This window comes from Daucus carota, chromosome 8, assembly GCF_001625215.2.
Source record: "Daucus carota subsp. sativus chromosome 8, DH1 v3.0, whole genome shotgun sequence".
In the NCBI taxonomy this organism is placed as follows: Eukaryota; Viridiplantae; Streptophyta; class Magnoliopsida; order Apiales; family Apiaceae; genus Daucus; species Daucus carota.
In genome coordinates this window covers 20,948,409-20,969,097 of record NC_030388.2, presented here as the reverse complement: position 1 = coordinate 20,969,097, position 20,689 = coordinate 20,948,409, and the positions used below count along the sequence as shown (strand labels likewise).

General features: G+C 36.8%; 3 protein-coding genes across 3 annotated transcripts; all 3 read right to left on the bottom strand.

Annotated features, from left to right (window-relative positions):
• Positions 1-1,765: 1,765 nt before the first annotated feature.
• Positions 1,766-2,821, bottom strand: LOC108198327 (uncharacterized). The gene has a single exon (XM_064083772.1). It carries the CDS (start codon positions 2,819-2,821, stop codon positions 1,766-1,768), a length of 1,056 nt encoding a protein of 351 aa, XP_063939842.1.
• Positions 2,822-16,527: 13,706 nt separating this feature from the next.
• Positions 16,528-17,687, bottom strand: LOC135148516 (uncharacterized). Its single transcript, XM_064083771.1, has 4 exons — positions 17,367-17,687; positions 16,891-17,322; positions 16,619-16,801; positions 16,528-16,536 (listed from the first exon to the last, which is right to left on the bottom strand). Exons 1-4 carry the CDS (start codon positions 17,685-17,687, stop codon positions 16,528-16,530), a joined length of 945 nt encoding a protein of 314 aa, XP_063939841.1.
• A 24-nt stretch (positions 17,688-17,711) lies between these two features.
• On the bottom strand, positions 17,712-19,263 carry LOC135148515 (uncharacterized). Its single transcript, XM_064083770.1, has 4 exons — positions 19,164-19,263; positions 18,629-18,755; positions 18,300-18,517; positions 17,712-18,250 (listed from the first exon to the last, which is right to left on the bottom strand). The coding sequence occupies exons 1-4, from the start codon at positions 19,261-19,263 to the stop codon at positions 17,712-17,714; spliced, it is 984 nt and encodes a 327-aa protein (XP_063939840.1).
• Between the last annotated feature and the right edge of the window lie 1,426 nt (positions 19,264-20,689).

Sequence of the window (20,689 nt, the reverse complement as noted above, 5' to 3'; positions counted from 1 at the left end):
TTCAGTCGAATTTAGTTTTGTTTTTTGATTAAACTATTTTATAGCTATAGTATCTGTTCGATACCTGAATTCTGATATTGGTGAGAGTCGAACCCAAGATTTGGGGACGACTAAAGTATGGCTTTACCACTTGGTCGAAAATAGAAATAAATTCGACCTTTTTTCGTCGGTCAAAAATTTTCAGGGCAAAATAATTGGGAGAAATTTCCAACCAAAAAAATTTTCAACTAATTTCGACCATTTCTGGCCGAATTTAATAATTTCAACCATTTATGATCGAAAATATTTTGATGGCAACATGAAGGGGGAAAAGTTCCCGCCCAAAAAATTTCAACTAATTTCGACCATTTTGGTCGAATTTATTAATTTCGACAATTTCTAGTCGAATTTAATAATTTCAACCATTTATGATTGAATTTATTTTGACCTCAAAATGAAGGGGGAAAGTTCCCGCCCAAAATTTTTGAGCGGAAAAATTATCGCCCAATTCTGGTCAAAAAAATTTGAACTAATTTCGATCATGTTTGGTTTAATTTAATAATTTCGATCATTTCTGGTCGAATTTAATAATTTCGACCATTTTTTTTTGAAATTATGAATGCTGCTAGTTTAATATAAATAATTATATATACCAACATAAAAATTAAAACAAAGAAGAATATCATTTGTCATGTGTTGAGATAAATTTTAAGAAATTAATTTTGACGCTCATAATCGGTAAGCTCGGATTTTGAGAATGCAAAATGTTTTACTAACTGTATTGGTAAGTTTCTCCCATCCTCTAACTGTTGGCTTTGCATTTTCTGCTTCTTTTAATATGTCTTCAGGGGTTCTCTGCTTATCAGACACATGCTTGGAAGATCGGTGCTTCGATATCAATCAAAAATTATAGATGAAATATGAATATAGTTGCTGAAAATGGGGTGGAAAACCGGACAGTAGATTCCACTGTTATTTTCTTTTTAAAATGTGATGTGTTAAATTTGTCCGGATTTGGTCGAATTCAACATTTATAAATTCAACTAATTTCGGTCGAAATTATACTTTTTGGGCGTTGAATTTAAAATTTTCAATTTTTTGACAAATATTTGAAATTTTCAAATTTTAGAATTTCAGACTTTCGGTCGAATTTAAATTTCGACGAAATTTGGTCGAAATTAAGAAATTACATATTTTCGACCAAGTTTTCAAATTCGACCATAATCTGACGGTCAAAAATAGTCGTTTTTCTTATAGTGACATTAGAGATTATTAAACTATTATAATATCAATAAAATAAGGGAATTGATAAATAAACTCCTCAGATTACTATTTAAGCTCCAAATTTGACTTTTTAAATAATAAATTACATATTTGTCCAAACTTCTTGATTCATTTTTCCATTATTCAATATACATAAATAATATATGTACAAATATAGTTTAACTGAACATCTAGAATAGAACAAAATCATTTGTTAACAAAAAATAAAATTAAAAAAATAATATTTATCTCCACAAAATATCAAAGCATCTGCATGATGCCGAAACAAGTAAAAATAAACCAAAAACTCCCAGGCAAATACCAACTGCAAACCAACACCCATACAGCCAAAGTTAAAAATACAAAACCCAAATACATAGACCAGAGGAACATGGGGTCACTAATTAAAAAATTTGAGCAGCAAACAACACTTAACCAAAATCCTGTATAAACCAGAATAACACCAAAAGCTGGAAAACCAGATTAATCCATACTGACTTAATAATCAATCCGCAGACACATACTACACTGCTTTTTCATGAGGATGTTGCTTTTTCATGCTGCAAGTGCGAGAATTGTGTCCAATACCCTGACACATACTACACTTTCTTAGATCTTGAAGTTCAAAAGCTGAATGATCACGAGTTGTAGAGCTCTTATTTTTCTTATTTTTTGCACCAACCGGACGGCCTTTGTGAGGAATAATTTGTGGTTCAAGTGTTGTTGGAGCAGGAGCATCAAGAAACAGAGTGATTTGTCTTTTAATATCTTCCTTTTGTACTAGGGGCTGCTTGTGATATTTAGCTCGAAACTCTTCAAGGAGGATATCAATGTCTTCATTCCGATCAATCTGTAAATCATTACTATCAGGAAATGATTGTGTATCAATTCTCCAATGAGTATGAATGTCGCTAAGATGCAATACATTTCCTTCCTTTAATTCTCTTATCTTATGCGCACACAGAAGTCCCATAGATCTTGAGAAATGTGTTTTGCAAGTGTTCAGAATTCCCGGTGTCATGGCTATCTCATGTTGTTTATATAATTGACCAAGAGCAAACACTGAAATATAACAAACAAGTTCTTGAAATAAAGGAATATGATATTTATGTGGTATACGCACCTTTTCACTTGCAATCCTTGTTTTTATTTCCTGATACTGATTTTCAATTGCAAGACAAATCTTGTTCTTCACCTCACGGATATCCCCTGTAGATACGTATAGATATTGTTTCAGAACAACATGAGCACCTTCTGCCCTTGAAGTGGCATGATTACCCAAGTGCAAAAAAGCATTTGTCCAGGCAAATACAAACCTATCCTTGTACGGAATCCATGTCGCATTAATGTAATTTAGTAAAGATGCATTTTCCATGTATTGAGCTTCAAACAGATTCATATTTTGATCGAAAGAAGATTGATCAGGAGACTGAATCAAGTTTGTCCAGGTTGATAGAAATGCATTCCATCCTTCTTTATCATCAAAAAATCTTTTACATTTTGCAAGGATGTTTTTTTCAATATGCCAAACACAAAGAAGGTGTCCTGTATTCGGAAAGACAACTTTTATAGCATTCATCAAAGCAATCTCTCTATCAGAAACAATAACTTGAGGTTTGATCCCACCTAAAACTTTTAAGTGTTTTGACCGAGCAGTTAAAAATATTATTTTTTAATTTTTTTTTGAATTAAAATATATAATCAAAATTTTAATTCACAAAAAAAATCAATGAAAAATAATAATTTTTACCATCCAGTCAACTCACCTAAAAATGTGTGCCAAAAGTCCAAACGTCAAATAATAAAAAATAGAGAAAATAATATTATACGGAATAAATAATAATTATGAACTCCAACGAGAAGTCCTTTACACATATCTGCAAATGCTTCTTTTTCCTTTCGGGCTTGCATATGCACCACAAATCAAAAAAGTATTATTGCATTGAATATTTACTGTATATAGGCGGTGGTTGACTGACACATAAAAGCCCGGCTTGAGGTTTATAATTTAGAAGCAGTTATTCATATCATTTATGTAAAGAGTTATTTGCAAAATGCACCCCATAACTTCGGCCCATATGCACTTCGGTCAACAAACTTTTATTAATTGCATTGTGCATCCCCCTGGTAATTATCGCGCTGCACATTGCACCTTTTCCGTCCAAGTCCGTTAAGTGTGAAGGATTAAGTGTGCTTAACGTTAGTTGTCAGTGATTAAGGGTCAGGGGCATAATTGGAAATTCAAGTTTAAACGGTCTTCTCTCCCCCAAATCAGCTATATATGTCATTGAAAAGCATATTTAGCCCTAAACAAATAACATCATCTTCTTCTCATTTTCAGAAACGATGGCAGAGCATTGTGGGTGTGGGAACATCATTGTTGTGAGAACATCATGGACTGATTCAAATCCTGGCCGGCGTTTCATGTCTTGCGATCGTTGTCGGTATTTCCGGTGGATTGATGCCCCATTATGTGAGCGTGCAAGAATCATCATCCCAGGCTTGTTACGCAAAATCAACACTCTTGAAGCACAAGTAAATCGAGCTGTCGGTCCTGGGGTTCAGTGAAGGGGACGTTTCATCAAGCCAAAAAGAAGTGAAGCAAGTGGAGTCAGTTTGTGGTTGCAAAACATCACTGACTTTAATAATTTTTACTTGGATTGTGATCTTTATTTATTGTTTGTGCAAGGTAGAAGAGGCAGGAGAGATCTGATGTAGGCTTGTAGCATGCACCTGTGTAATTTCTATGTTTAAAGCAAGTTGTAATGAATGGTGTTTATTGTTGGTTTGAATGAATTTTTCCAACCAACCGAAATGAATGTACCAACCTAGACAGATGGAGAGCATAAATGCTAGAAAACAACAAATTTTGAAGAGATTAAAAACTATCATAACCAAGAGAGATTAGAGCTTAAATGCAGTGATTATCTTACAAAAGAGATTGCCAAATCTTAGTCATAATACATGTACGAAATATTAGTCTAGAAATCAAGTACCAAATGCAAGCACAAAAGAGACAATACAGCTTTCAAATCTTAGTCTTAATACAAGTAGGAAATAATTGTCTTAGCCATAGAAGACCATTCTACTTCTTCCCCTTCCTCAATGCAGCTTGCAGTTGTCCAAGAGTTGCATAGTTCTTCCCATCCTTCTGAAAATATTCCACCCCTGAAGGCCCTGATTGAGCTGGTGCTTTAAAGGGCTTTACAATTCCTCCGTGTGTTGCAACTGGCTTTGCAAACTGAAAAGGGGTTGATCTGGGATGGAGCCTTGCAGTTGCCTTGGTTCTTGGTGACTTTGTTGGTGAAGGATTGGGATGATTTTGTGCATACAATTCATTTTGAGCTCGTTGAAGCTCTGCCAGTTTTTGTTGCAATTCCTCTTCACTCTGTTCAGTCTGTTTTTCCTTCCTTTTTCTGTCTTCATCCACTTTCTGCAAAACAGCAAGAAGTTGTAAAAATACAATGAAGAGAAACTAACAAAAGACTAATTAGTTGTAAAAATTTGACCTTAGAAGTGCAAGTTCGTAAGTTGTGTCCTTGTTCCTTGCAATAGGAACACCTTGTTCTTGGTGCTTCCCACTTCTTGCTGCCTTCTTCCTGTACTTCTTTCCTTTCTGGAGGTGCTTGTTTCTGTGTACATAAAAGGTTGATATTAGTGTTGTTGGGTGAATGGTGTCCACATATTAAGAGTTAAATGGATAGAAAAAACCTTTAGTGGACAGCCTCTGACATTATGCTCCCACTGGCCACAGTGGCCACATTTTAAACTGGTGCCTACTCTTTTGAGCATAGTTGGATCATTTGCCCTTGTTTGCACTTGATCATTTTTTTTGTCCCTATTCTTCTTGGGCCTTCCAGGTGCAATTCTTTTGATTGGAGGAAGAGGACCTTCTTGTTCAGTAACTTCCCAATAGGGCTCTCCACTAATGGGCTCCAGGATATGACCATACACCTGCAAGTAGGTCTCTTTTCTGTAGCAGTCATGTATGAAGTCCAAAGGATCCAATTTCCTGAAGTAGATGCAGGCCACTGCATGATAACAAGGTATCCCACTCAACTACCACTTTCTACAAGCACATGTTTTTTGTTTCAAGTCACAGACAACCTCATGACCTCCAACAGACATTGTGACATGGTACTTGTCCCCATCATTCCAAACAGGAGAGCATTTAGAGGCTAAATCTATGGACCTACAAATTTCACAACTCCAACAAAGCAAAACATCTAAAAAACATAGGAAAAATAGCAGGAATACAAGTGAAATCACCTAGAAAACTAGTAAAATACATGTAAAGTGCAGCTTACTTTTGAAGTTTCTTCATGGTCTTTGTGCAGAATCTGACATTCATTTTCTCCATTTTTGTCTTCCTTTTTTGAATTCTTGCCATACATGATTTGTGTATATTCTTAAACAATGTCACAATCACATTGTCTCTATATTTGTTTAGTGCATGGTTGAAGACCTCACAATTATTGTTGACAAAAGTATCCGACTTGCAGATTTCCCTAAATCCTGACCTAGACCATTGTGATCTAGGTTTCGCTGCCAACCACTCATAAGCTTTCTTGTTTAACTTGTTACATATTTGATGATGTCACAGGTATTTAACTTGTTTAGTGTGCAGAAGCAAATATTAGAGTTTAGCTGGAAATCAGAGTTTAGCGACTGCCAGCTGGATCAGAGTTTAAGCGATGATCAGAGTTTGCAGGCGGCTGATTTTCAGGAGCATATCTGACTAAATAAGGAAGATAAATATCAAGAGAGATTGTGCAAATCAGGACAGCAGAAGGATAGCTGCTGATTAGATTATTTTAGGAAGCAGATAATTATAAATCAATCAGTAGATATCATGTAACTGTGTATATAAACACAGCTTAGGGTTTACTCTAGATGAGTTATCAATTGAATATCATTAGTGTAACCTAGCAGCTCTTAGTGATAAGTTATAAATCACTAAGAGATTATTTGTAAGCTACTGTGATTTGTGAATAAGAGTTTAGTTGAATTATTCTCTTATATTTGTGTTTCTTTTGGATTGTGTTCACTATATTATCACATATATAGTGAGTTTATTCGGCCTAACAAGTGGTATCAGAGCCAGCTCTGTTGATATACCTACAGTGAGATCTTAATCACACACAATCATGTCTGAGAAATCACAAAACAGTAGATATGAGTCTCTTAGGGTTCCGGTCCTCAGGGCATCTGAATATTCTGTCTGGAAAGTAAGAATGATCATGTTTCTGGAATCTACAGATCCAGAATATCTGGATAGAATTTATGATGGTCCACACATGCCAACAAAGCTCTCTGTTGCAGTGGGAGATGAACCCCAGAAGATGATTCCTAAAGAGAAGAAGGACTATACTCCAGAGGACATCTCATCTATCAGTAAAGATGCAAAGGTGAAGCATCTGTTGCATAGTGCTCTGGACAATGCTATGTCCAATAGAGTAATTGGATGCAAAACTGCAAAGGAGATATGGGATGCTTTGGAAGTCAGATGTCAAGGAACCAAAGCCATCAAAAAGAACAGAAGGACCATACTTACTCAAGAGTATGAACACTTTGATTCAAAATCAGGTGAATCACTGACTGATCTTTATGATAGGTTTGTCAAGCTGCTGAATGACTTGTCTCTTGTGGATAAAGAATATGATTTGGAAGACTCAAATCTCAAATTTCTGCTTGCTCTTCCTGAAAAGTGGGATTTGAAAGTAACCACTATAAGAGACAATCTTGATCTTGAAGAGATGTCTCTGGATGAAGTCTTTGGAAGGTTGAAAACTCATGAACTTGAGATGGAGCAAAGGAGCAAACGACATGGTGGGAAACCCAAACCAGTTGCCCTAAAAGTTCAAGAAGATTCAACTGTGAAAAGCAAAGGAAAAGCTATTGTCAAAAAGTCTGATACTGAGTCATCAAACTCTGATGTTGACTCAGACTCTGATATCCCTTCAGACTCTGATGACAGTGATACTGAGATGATGCAGCTGGCAGCATTAATGGTAAAAAGCTTCAAGAAGATGGCTTACAAGAACTTCAACAAAGGGAAGAAGTTCTCAAGGAAAGACAGAAACTCTGATAAGAAGGTCTTCAAAAGGAATGAAGGCAAAGAAGAAAAATCTGGAAAGTCTGATAAGTCTAAATACACCTGCTTCAATTGTGGAGAGAAAGGACATTTTGCAACTGAGTGCAAGAAAGCTAAGAAAGAAAAGGAACAGGCCTTTATCACAAAGAAGGGGAGTTGGGCAGACTCATCAGAATCAGAGGAAGAAGTCAACTATGCCTTGATGGCAAACATGGACAACAGCACTGAGACTGTTGAAACTAAGGTACCTCATTCCACTCTTGCTTTTGATACTGAGGATATAACTGAGTTAAGATTGTTTCTTAAAACTCTGCATGTTAGTTATAGAGATCAGACATTAGAAAATGACAGATTAAAATCTGAGATCTTGGATGTTAAGAAAAGAAATGATTATCTTGAAAAGGAACTAGTTCAGATGCTTGAAGTTCAGAAGGAAAGAAATGATTCTATCTTTGTTAAAAATGAACTCTTAAAGAAAAATGCTTCTCTTGAATCAGAACTTGCTAAGGAAAGAGAGATAATCAGAACTTGGACTAACTCAGGGAAGACTACTCAGAATATCTTAGAAAGTGGGAACTGGAAGAAAGGGTTAGGTTACTCTGATAAAAATGAAGCTGAGTCATATAAACAAGAAACCATTAAGATTAAAAAACCCAAAGTAGTTCCAGTAAGATTTGTTGCAGAATCTAAAACTGATACTCCTAAACAGGTTAATATTGGCTTAATGACTCAGAAACAGCTTAAGCATAAACTCAAGGAGGTTAAGAAAGAAAACAGGATTAAGGAACCTAGGAAAAATAGGAATGGAAAGGTTGGAATAAACAAAAGCAACAATTACATGCCTGTTCCAAATGCTCCTAGGAAAACTTGTCATAATTGTGGTAATCCTAATCATCTTGCTTCTTTTTGCAGGAAAAATAAGGACATAAATGCTATGTCTCCAAAATCAGAAGTTAAGACTAGGAATACTAGATTTAGACCAGAGAATCCTTGTTTTCATTGTGGTAGTTTATGGCATTCCATTTACACCTGTAAGGAATATCATAGTTTGTACTACAATTATTATGAATTAAAACCTTCTTTGAAGAAAAAGATTGATTCTCCTAGTTCAGCATCTGTTAAAAAATCTGTTAACACAAACTCTGATATAAACTCTGATAAATCTTCCGCTGCTAGTGTTAACAAACTTAACAAGAACAAAGGATCCAAGCAAGTCTGGGTCCTTAAAACTAAACATTAGTTGTGTATGTGATTGCAGGGCAACAGGAAAAACATCCTAGTTCTGGACAGTGGATGCTCAGGACATATGACAGGAAATAAAGCCCTGCTATCAGACTTTGTGGAGAAGGCTGGCCCAAATGTTTCTTATGGAGATGGCAACATAGGGAAAACTTTGGGATATGGCAATATCAATCTTGGAAATGTCATCATTCAATCTGTAGCTCTGGTCTCAGGACTTAAGCACAATCTGCTGAGCATAAGTCAAATCTGTGACAGAGGATATCATGTCAATTTCTTGGAAGAACACTGTGAGGTCATTAGTAAAGGAACTGGAAAAGTTGTTCTGAAAGGATACAGACATGGCAACATCTATGAAGCTAAGCTATCTTTAAACTCTGAAAGCTCTGCAATCTGTCTACTTGGCAGAGCCAGTATTGAAGAAAGCTGGAATTGGCACAAGAAATTATCTCACCTGAACTTCAATAATATAAATGAGCTTGTGAAGAAAGATCTTGTGAAAGGACTTCCAAAATCAGTTTTTACTCCAGATGGACTCTGTGATTCCTGTCAGAAAGCAAAACAGAGGAAGTCTTCCTTCAAAAGTAAAACTGAATCCTCAATTCTTGAGCCATATCATCTGCTGCATGTTGATCTTTTTGGACCAGTCAATATAATGTCCATTGCAAAGAAGAGATATACTCTGGTCATTGTTGATGAATTTACCAGATATACATGGGTATATTTTCTTCACAGCAAGGATGAGACACCATCTTTATTGATTGAGCATGTCAAACAGTTGAACAAAATCTCTAAAGATGCAGTAAAGATCATCAGAAGTGATAATGGCACTGAGTTCAAGAATTTTAAAATGGAGGAGTTCTGTAAAGAAAATGGCATTAAACAGGAATTTTCAGCACCTGGAACACCTCAACAAAATGGTGTTGTAGAAAGGAAAAACAGAACACTGATTGAAGCTGCAAGAACCATGTTGGAGGAAGCAAAGTTACCAACCTACTTCTGGGCTGAAGCTGTGCAGTCTGCCTGTTTCACACAGAATGCAACTCTGATCAATAAACATGGGAAAACTCCATTTGAAATGGTTAAAGGCAGAAAACCAAATCTCAAATACTTCCATATTTTTGGATGTAAATGTTTTGTTCTGAAAAATCATCCTGAACAGCTAACTAAATTTGATTTAAAAGCTGATGAAGGAATTTTTGTTGGTTATCCTTTATCAACAAAAGCCTTCAGAGTTTACAATCTGAGAACAAGGGTAATCATGGAATCCATTCATGTGTCCTTTGATGATAAGAAAATTACTGGAATGGAAGATTTTGAAGATCATGAGCAACTGAGATTTGAAGATGAAGATGCATTCTCTGATTCCATAAACTCTGACTCTGAGACAATATCAGAACATGTCACTTCTGATCATCAACCTCAAGCACATGTTGAGGGGGAGCACTTTCAAAATGAAAATCTGAATGAAAATGTTGCAGACTCGGCAGAAAACACAAACTCTGATCCTGACTCCTCAAACTCTGATCACTCTACATCAGAAAATCAGGAGAACACATCTTCAGGGGGAGCATCAGAAACTCAGAATGCTCATGGAGATAGCATGAATAATGGGGGAGAGGCATCAGAGAATCAAAATGATACTGGCATGGATCATGGGGGAGGATCCAGTTCCAGGAATCAACTGCCACATGAAAGAAAATGGACTAAGTCTCATACACCAGATCTGATTATTGGGGATCCAGATGCTGGAGTACAAACCAGAACTGCAACAGCAAATGAGTGTTTATTTCATTCATTTTTATCTCAAACAGAACCAAAGAAAGTGGAAGAAGCCTTAAAGGATGCAGACTGGGTAACAGCAATGCAGGAGGAGTTAAATGAATTTGAGAGAAATAAAGTCTGGACACTTGTACCTAGACCAAAGAACAGATCAATAGTTGGTACTAAATGGGTTTTCAGGAACAAAACAGACAGTGATGGTGTAATTACAAGAAATAAAGCCAGACTGGTAGCTAAGGGATACTCTCAACAAGAAGGAATTGACTATGATGAGACCTTTGCTCCAGTTGCCAGATTGGAAGCAATCAGAATTTTCTTGGCTTATGCAGCACACAAGAAATTCAAAGTGTTTCAGATGGATGTAAAGAGTGCTTTTCTCAATGGGGAGCTGGAGGAAGAAGTGTATGTTGAACAACCTCCAGGATTTGTGGACACAAAATTTCCAGATCATGTCTACAGATTGGATAAAGCACTGTATGGACTAAAGCAAGCACCTAGAGCATGGTATGAAACTCTGGCTCAATTTCTTTTGGACAGTGGTTTCAACAGAGGTACAATTGATAAAACTCTTTTTTATCTCAACCATGGTAATGATCTGCTATTAGTTCAAGTCTATGTAGATGATATTATTTTTGGGTCTACTAATCCTAAACTCTGTGAGAGATTCTCAAAGCTTATGCAGTCTAGATATCAGATGAGCATGATGGGGGAAATGAGCTATTTTTTGGGACTTCAAGTTAAACAGACTGATGAAGGAATTTTCATTAATCAGTCTAAATATACCAAGAACCTGCTAAAGAAATTTGGCATGCAGGATAGCTCAGCTGCTACCACTCCAATGGCAACTGCCACTAAGTTAGATAAAGATACTGGTTCACCAGTAGAAATTACTAACTACAGAGGTATGATAGGCTCACTCCTATATCTGACTGCTAGTAGACCTGATATCATGTTTGCAACCTGTCTCTGTGCAAGATTTCAAGCAGATCCAAGAGAACCACACCTTGTAGCAGTCAAAAGGATTTTCAAATATCTCAAAGGAACAATTGAGATGGGACTCTGGTATCCCAGAGAATCAGACTTTACACTGATTGGTTACTCTGATGCAGATTTTGCAGGATGCAAAATAGACAGAAAAAGTACAAGTGGGAGCTGTCAATTTCTAGGAGGAAGATTAGTTTCTTGGTTTAGTAAGAAACAAAAATCTATCTCCACATCCACTGCAGAAGCAGAGTATATTGCTGCAGGAAGCTGCTGTGCTCAGATTTTATGGATGAAGAATCAGCTACTGGACTATGGGTTAACTCTGACTCAAATTCCTATTTATTGTGATAACCAAAGTGCTATTGCCATGACAGGAAATCCAGTACAGCATTCTATGACCAAGCACATCAGCATAAGGTATCATTTTATCAGAGAACATGTGATGGAAGGAACAGTGGAGCTACACTTTGTTCCAACAGATCAGCAGTTGGCAGATATATTCACCAAACCATTGGCTGAAGCAACTTTTACAAGGCTTGTAAACGAATTAGGGATGATCTCTGGTCCTCTCTAAACTCTGACACATTGCACAAACACTTTATCTGTCAGTATTTGTTGTTATAAATCTTATCTGCAACTGCATCTGTTATTCTCCATTCAGACTCTGATGATTATACTCTGATTTGATAAACTCTGATATTTAAACTCTGACCCGACAAACTCTGATGACTTGAATTTTTCATGATGAAAGAGAGTCCTGTGAAGAATATGTTGCACTTAACTGAATTTAGTCATAAGCCTCTCTAAAGTCTGAATTTTGTGATATTACAGCTGTGGAAATCTTTAACACATAACACATGAGTTAATTTTGTCACCTAGATTGTCTTACTTCTTAAATATTAGACATGTACTCAGAAAAGAATCTGATTTATTCCTCTTCTAAGCTAAGAGTTAAGACAACTCAGTTATGGGTCCTCAAGAAATTTCTTCTCAGTAAAGAAAATCAAAAAAAAAAAAAAAAAAAAAAAAAAAAAAAAAACAAAAGAAATAATCTCAGGTACTCCTTTGAGATCTTAGAAAATTTGTGAAAGGAAAGAACCAAGTGCACTGCTGGTATTAAGCAAATGCATCAAAAATTGAAACAATTTTTTTGGTGACTTTTCACATTCTCTGATTACTGGAGAAATACTCTGAGAAAACAAAAAGTCAAATAAAGGTTATGACTCACTTACCATGAGGAGTTCCCTTTCAAAAGACATTTGTGATTCCAAAGAGAAGAAATAAGTATACTCTGATCCATAACTTGAGAAACTCGGCTTATGAGATGACTAAACAATTTTCTAATAATCTGAGTCTTTCTAATATTAGTTAAGAAATTTGACAATCTCTGTGACATTAGAATATTCATGTTAACACACACCTCACTCCACTTCTGTGATTAACAATTTTTTTTTTGGCTTCGAGTAATTTTTGACTAGAGTTCAATAAATATTTGCAAACTCTGAGGAGCAAGTGTTGTTTAGACCTTGAATATTTATCTCTCTCCATTACAAGATTCAATAATCTTTCGTTCATTTGTCACTTAATAAGTCATTTATTTAAACTCTGGTCAATGGTCAGCCTCTGATCAAAGTCCGAGTTAAAATAATTATTTTGGTCAGATAATATTAGTTTTTAATTATCAAACGGAAGAAAATCCATTGGTATTCCTGAGTGGAGAAAAACACGGTAATTATTTGTGTTTTATTGGTAAATGGTGCACATTTGTTCAGATTCACACGCACTCATTATTACTGCTCCACTACTCATGGGGGAGGATCCAGTTCCAGGAATCAACTGCCACATGAAATACCAACCTCTGGTCCTTCCCAAAAGGGGCCAGTTGTAAAATCTAAACCAAAGCAAGCCTCTGGTCCTTCCCAAAAAGGGCCAGTTGTAACATCTTCACCTACAAGAGTACTGAGGTCATCTAAACAGTCATCTCCATCCAAACAGTCATCTCCTCCACCTAGGAAGAGAAGATTTATGCAGAAACTATCAGACTCTGACTCAGACTCTGAGTCAGAACCAGTACCACTCATCTCAAGGCCCAGAAAGAAGATTAAGCCCACCTCCACTATCACTGATCTTACTGTGGACCCTCCTCTACAATCCATAGTAAATCCTCTTGAGATGGTAACAGTATCTGATCCTCTGATGGTAGAGCCCTTATCTGCAGTACCTCTGACTACTTCACCTAAAGCTGATACCCCAATGTCAGAATCTATTCCTCAGTCAGAGGATCCTTTGCCACATTCCACAGAAGCTGCTGTTCCTATCTCTGTCAATATTCCTGAAGAATCTGAGACAATTGTCACTACTCCAGACATTGCTCAAGAAATTATAATTCCTGTTGAAGAATTGGTTGCAGCTCCTGATCAGGAGATATTATCTGCTGCAAACTCTGAGGAAGCTACAGCTCCACTGTGCTCCCAGACACTCAGTATTGCAGTTGATGATGATGATACAGATACTACAGAGGTCACCTCTGGTCATCATATTGCCCCAGCTATTCTTGCAGCTGAAGTCTCTGCAGAGAACAGAGTAAACATTTCAGTCAGAGAAGTCTCTCCGGTCAGAGATCCTTCACCTGTTCATTCTGCATCAACAGCTCCTGTCTGTGAAATTCCTCCTTCCACAACTACAGAGAACAGAGTTTGCACTCTCAGTTACTCTAAGAGGATGCAAAGAGCTCCAACTTCCTCTGTGGAAGCCAGACTATCCTCTATAGAATTCACTCAACAATCAATGCAGCAAACTCTGGCTGAGTTGAGCTCCTCTGTTGCTCAACTGGTTAAATTTCTCATCCCTGATGATGCCAAAAAGGGGGAGAAAGTACTGAAAGACAAATGCAAGGTTGATCAGCAACAGAGAAAACCAGATGATGAGGAAGAGGATAAAGAAAAGAAGGAGTCTGGAAATTTAAACTCTGAGATAATCTTGCATTCTCAGAGTCAATCTAAAGAAAAAAGGAATGATAAGGCTGGAAGCAGTACTCAGCAACCACAGAAAACAAAATCCCAACAACCTCTGATACCAGCTGACTGTAAAACCAAAGCTCTCTCTGAGAAATTGGTTGAGCTTGGTGATCCTGAATCTAAGCTGTTAAGGCACACAGTGAAGTCTCAAGGAGAGGAAAAGACCTTCTTCTACAAAGCCCCTACACAACTAGCTTTTGATGAAGCAGTTGCAAAGAATCTATTCGAAGAGGAAAATCCAGGGTTATCACTTGAAGACATTAGAAAAGAAGAAGAGAGGCTGGCTGCTGAGATCAAGAAGAACAGAGAATCAAAGCCAAATGAGACTGCAACTGATCAGAAGAAAATAAGCTCTGATGGCAAGAAGCTGATCACTGAGAAGTCAACTTCTTCAAGAAGGAAAGGAATTGTGATCAGTGAGATAAATTATGCTGATATAGATAGACCCAGAGTTTATCAAAAATCTGACTCTGATTCAAGCAGAAAAGGGAAAAAGGTCATAGATGGTGTTCCATCTACAAGAAAGGCTGAATTAGAAGTTCAACAAACACTTGTAAAAATTCCTGAAGAAACTGATCAGAATTTAGCCTCTGACATTGCTCAAGCTAAAAGCAAAGATGAAGAAAATGTGAAGCCTATTGAAGTTAAGGCTACATGGATCAAGTCAACCACTGACAGAGCTCAAGTTGACAAAGCTAAATCTCAGAAGAAGAAAAGTCTATTTGGAAGTCTTGGTACAAATCTGTACAAAGAAAGTCCACTGCTCACCAGAATCAGATCTCATGGAACCAGAGGAAAAGAAGCTTATGACTGGACTGGCCTTGGTCATAGAAAAGAAAAGATTCAAACAGGTTCAGCAACTACTTTCAGGGATCCTTATCCTCTGACTGAAAAAGTAGGAGAAGCTGTAACACAGGAGGATCTTGATAAGGTTGAGTCAGTTCAAATCTTAATGGACACTCATGATGGGACAGAAGACAAAGAAAAGATTGCTATATTTCTGGAGTCTGGCAGAGTTTATAGAATCTCAGAAGCTGATTTGTTACTGAAATCTTTGAGGGAGCTGGAGCATTTTCACTATATGCTGGAGATCAAGAATAAAGCTACTCAGAGGTGGTCAGACTTGATGAAAAGAACAATCAGGGAAAAGAGAAGATTCTATGGAGTACAGCCTGATGAAGAATACATTCCAAAAATAGCTCAAGATGATGGTTCTGAAATTGACATGGAAAAGAATAGCTCTGTGATGGAGACTATTGCAAATATCAGAGTCTTGGGTTATAATAATGAAGCAGACAGACCCAGAGTGATTCAATTGGGAGAAGCAATGAAGAGAAGCAAAGCAAATGCTTTGAGATCAGCCATATACCAGACAGGAGATGAAGATGAAGAACTCAAGACTGTCAAAGCTCAAATGGTACAGACTCTGAAGAAAATTGAAGAAAATCTGATTACTCAGTTTGTTAAGGAGAGCTATGGGTATAGACTGATTGGCTGACTAAGTCCTGATATGTACTGTAAGTTGTAATTAGTTCTGCTCAATCTGTAAGTTATGATTCATTTATGCAGATTAATTATTTCTTGCATTTGTCCTTGATTGTTTTTGACATCATCAGTAAATATATAGAACTTGTTCATTCTGTCTAATGTACAAGTTGGGGGAGATTGTTACATATTTGATGATGTCACAGGTATTTAACTTGTTTAGTGTGCAGAAGCAAATATTAGAGTTTAGCTGGAAATCAGAGTTTAGCGACTGCCAGCTGGATCAGAGTTTAAGCGATGATCAGAGTTTGCAGGCGGCTGATTTTCAGGAGCATATCTGACTAAATAAGGAAGATAAATATCAAGAGAGATTGTGCAAATCAGGACAGCAGAAGGATAGCTGCTGATTAGATTATTTTAGGAAGCAGATAATTATAAATCAATCAGTAGATATCATGTAACTGTGTATATAAACACAGCTTAGGGTTTACTCTAGATGAGTTATCAATTGAATATCATTAGTGTAACCTAGCAGCTCTTAGTGATAAGTTATAAATCACTAAGAGATTATTTGTAAGCTACTGTGATTTGTGAATAAGAGTTTAGTTGAATTATTCTCTTATATTTGTGTTTCTTTTGGATTGTGTTCACTATATTATCACATATATAGTGAGTTTATTCGGCCTAACATAACTGCAATAAAAACATAAACAGTAGAGTTCATGATATGAAATAGACAATGTTTAATAAACTCAATATAAGTTAAAGACATCACCTCTAATTTCAAGGTTGTCATGTTGATGTTAAAGAAATAGTCAGTGGTGGATTTTGCAGCAAGCCACATCTGTCTAGTGACCCCAATCCCTTTGAATTCTTTCTTCATGTTACCATATAGATGCATGACACAAAATCTAAATTCTGATTCTGAAAAATGTGTCTCAAATGCAGTGACTAGGCCCTATAAAAGCAGATAAATACAGTGATTAAGTACAAATAAATTCCTCAATGTAGAAATGCAATTTAAGATGTAGTTCTCAATGTACACACCTTCTGCCTGTCTGAGATGAAGGTATAAGTTCCCGTATTCTCTATCCCCAAGTCATCCTTTAATAAACCAAGGAACCAGTCCCAACTACTTGAGTTTTCAGCTTCAACTTGCGCCCAAGCAATCGGATACATACCCTCATTAGGATCCGTACCAACTGCAGTGAGCAAGATGCCTCCAAAGGGTCCTTTTAGATGACATCCATCTAACCCTATTAAGGGTCTGCATCCATCTTTGAAACCTTCTTTCAAAGGTCCTAAACATACATAGAACCTTTTAAACCTCCTCCCCTCAATGCCTTGTTCTGCTGGCTCTGTCATTAACTTGATAGTTGATGTTGGCATCACCTTGTTCACTTCATTAGCATACTGATACAACATCTTAAACTCTTCCTCATGTTTTCCAATGATATTAGCCTTGGCCTTCCTAATGCTCTATAAATCATATGCTCTGAAACATGACACTTTAAGTCATTTACCACTTTTGCCTGAAATGATGCTACAGCCCATTCAGGGTTCATCCTGATTTCATGCTCATAAGCTGCAGCTATCCATGTTGAATTAATTTGTTTTTGGACCCAAGTAGGGTTGCATGTGTGTGTTGTATGCAAAGTCTTGATTTGGATATTGCTGGACCTTTGTTGTCTGATTCCATAACATTTCCACTTGCAGCCTGGTTGACAGATCCACTTAATTTTATCACCTAAATTCTTCCTTAGTCTGACCCCTCTCTGGTGCAGGATGGCATGTTTCCTGACAGCTTCTCTGAATGCTTTGCCACTGCTGAATAACATCCCCATTCTATGTCTGTAAGTTCATTGAATTCAGGGTATTTTTTCCCCCTGCTCATCACATGAAGATATGGTCATCCTCTCTACCTCACTGTCATAAGTACTTTGTGAGGATTCACTAGCATCATCTGGGTCATATTCTTCATCTGATCCATCCTTAACTTCCTTCTTAACACCTTCATCTGCATTTGCATTTGCATCTTCAAAATTCTCCTCAAAATCCTCTTCTAAATTCTCTTCCAAATTCTCCTCAACTGGAGATTGAACTGCATCTTGTACATTTTCAACATTTTCTTCATTTGCAGGCTGCTCTTTCTCCTCAACTGGAGATTCTTCATGCACATCTTGTACATCTTCTTTGGCAGGCTGGTCTTTCTCCTCAACTTGTACATCTTCAACTGTTTTTTCCTTCCTCTTTCCCTTGGACTTAGCAACAGATTTACACTTCTTTCTCTTGGACTTAGCAACAGGTTCCTCCTCAACTTGCTTCTTCTTTCCTTTGTCTGGGTAGTCCTCCTCAATTTGTTTCTTTTTTCCCTTGTCTGGGCACTTCTCTTCAACTTTCTTCTCAACTTCTTCTCAACTTTCTTCTTTTTCCCTTGGCAGGACACTTGTCATCACCCTCAACCATTTCCTCATCACCATCTATTATCACAGGAGTCTCAGGTGTGTTCTTGTAAAGACCCCTCAACATGGAATATCTACCCCTTTTTCTGGCCCTGTAGGGTGGATTTGGAGGTGGAATTCTCCTAGGCTTCTTCTTAAGTTTAGGGCAATCACTTTCACTTGAGTCCCATTGTTCCCCAGAATAGGCTGGCATGTTGGAGGAAACAAACAGCCTTATCATTTTGTAGTTTCACTCAACCAATGAAGATAGGATACTAATGTCTCTCTCTGTCTCCAGGGGTGATAAATTTTCAGGGGTGAATTCAGCTTCATCACACAAATACCAAAGGTCAACCTTTTCCCCAACTATACCTACTTCTGCAATCATGGCCTCCATTTCAAGTAAATTTAGATCCATGACAGAACACATATCAAAATAAGCTATCTTCCCACCCACATAACCAGTAGTGTCTTCATTGACATGCCCACCATAGTGTCATTTAATAGTAAAATGAAGGCTCATATCTGCATAAGAAATTACAAGTTGGAGCGACAATAAAGCACATTTACACATAAAGTTGCAGCAATGAAGAGAATATTCTCACAAAAACATCACTTTTTAACACAAATGGACCACAATTAGAAAATGCAGCAGTTAAATGAGTAGCACATGGTATGTTTTCAGAAATGTAAACATAATGGGTCCACAACTTCCTAATTAAACCCTAATTACTTAAAGCACACATCAGATATAGTATAAAGGAATCTAAATGGGGCCAACAAATCTAATTAAACCCTAATTTGTATGCATGCTACTTAAAAGGGGGGTTTGACGATATTGACATGCAGATATACAGCTTCGAAAAGGATGAAATTTACCTTCATAGTCGAGGATTTCTTTCCCATTTGGCAGCAGAGAAACGTCGCCTTCATTGGCGCCTTCACTTTTGTTTTGACTACTCCTTAATCTTCCTCTCATGATCTCTTCTTCCGAGTAATTAGGGTTTAGTAGCACTAATTTAGGGTTAATTAGTACTCGATTTAGGGTTTACAGAGGGGAGAGCGAGGGTCGAGAGAAGGGAGAGGAGTGTGTGTCTATTAGATTTTAGTTTGCGCGGGGCTTTACTTAGATTTAGATTAAAATCTCTTAATCACTTTTAATTAAACGAGGGTTTAGTGGTTTTAAATTTTAATAACGTTAGTTGGGCTTTAATTGCTAACGGTCCGTTATTTTTGGACGGAAAAGGTGCAATGTGCAGCGCGATAATTACCAGGGGGTGCACAATGCAATTAATAAAAGTTTGTTGACCGAAGTGCATATGGGCCCAAGTTATGAGGTGCATTTTGCAATTAACTCTTATGTAAAAGGTCAAGAAGTCTCTATAAGAAGTTGAGAATACTAGTTTTTAATGACTTATACTTTTTTTCTCAAACACTTTAATCATGCTTAAAATCTTAACTTATTTTAAATTCATTCAAACAGACCTATAGTATATATCTTTTGAATTTTCTCATAAGGTGCTTATTGATTGTTGAGTTTAAAAAAGAACTTTACTGAAAACGAGTAATTGAGTTTTTGCATGTCAATTTAGTCGACTGATGACCAATCTAGTAGGATAATGCAATTAAAGAGCTGATCAGTGACATGGTACTTGTCCCCACCATTCCAAACATGAGAGCATTTAGAGGCCAAATCTATGGACCTACAAATTTCACAAGTCCAACAAAGCAAAACATCTAAAAAAACATAGGAAAAATAGCAGGAATACAAGTGAAATCACCTAGAAAACTAGTAAAATACATGTAAAGTGCAGCTTACTTTTGAAGTTTCTTCATGGTCTTTGTGCAGAATATGACATTCATTTTCTCCATTTTTGTCTTCCTTTTTTGAATTCTTGCCATACATGATTTGTGTATATTCTTGAACAATGTCACAATCCCATTGTCTCTATATTTGTTTAGTGCATGGTTGAAGACCTCACAATTATTGATGACAAAAGTATCCGACTTGCAGATTTCCCTAAATCCTGACCTAGACCATTGTGATCTAGGTTTCGCTGCCAACCACTCATAAGCTTTCTTGTTTAACTGCAATAAAAACATAAACAGTAGAGTTCATGATATGAAATAGACAATGTTTAATAAACTCAATATAAGTTAAAGACATCACCTCTTTCAAGGCTGTCATGTTGATGTTAAAGAAATAGTCGGTGGTGGATTTTGCAGCAAGCCACATCTGTCTAGTGACCCCAATCCCTTTGAATTATTTCTTCATGTTACCATATAGTTGCATGACACAGAATCTAAATTCTGATTCTGAAAAATGTGTCTCAAGTGCAGTGACTAGGCCCTATAAAAGCAGATAAATGCAGTGATTAAGTACAAATAAATTGCTCAATGTAGAA

What these genes read in the sequence shown, in the direction of transcription:
- LOC108198327 (XM_064083772.1), bottom strand. Translation starts at nt 2,821, where the DNA reads ATGAATGCTATAAAAGTTGTCTTTCCGAATACAGGACACCTTCTTTGT.
- LOC135148516 (XM_064083771.1), bottom strand. Translation starts at nt 17,687, where the DNA reads ATGGGGATGTTATTCAGCAGTGGCAAAGCATTCAGAGAAGCTGTCAGG. An exon ending in CATCATTTCAGGCAAAAGTG is followed by an intron (nt 17,323 to 17,366) that starts GTAAATGACTTA and finishes TATGATTTATAG; the next exon opens with AGCATTAGGAAGGCCAAGGC. An exon ending in TCATCTCAGACAGGCAGAAG is followed by an intron (nt 16,802 to 16,890) that starts GTGTGTACATTG and finishes CTGCTTTTATAG; the next exon opens with GGCCTAGTCACTGCATTTGA.
- LOC135148515 (XM_064083770.1), bottom strand. Translation starts at nt 19,263, where the DNA reads ATGAGAGGAAGATTAAGGAGTAGTCAAAACAAAAGTGAAGGCGCCAAT. An exon ending in GGGGAAAAGGTTGACCTTTG is followed by an intron (nt 18,518 to 18,628) that starts GTATTTGTGTGA and finishes CAAAATGATAAG; the next exon opens with GCTGTTTGTTTCCTCCAACA. An exon ending in TGATGAGGAAATGGTTGAGG is followed by an intron (nt 18,251 to 18,299) that starts GTGATGACAAGT and finishes GTTGAGAAGAAG; the next exon opens with TTGAGAAGAAAGTTGAAGAG.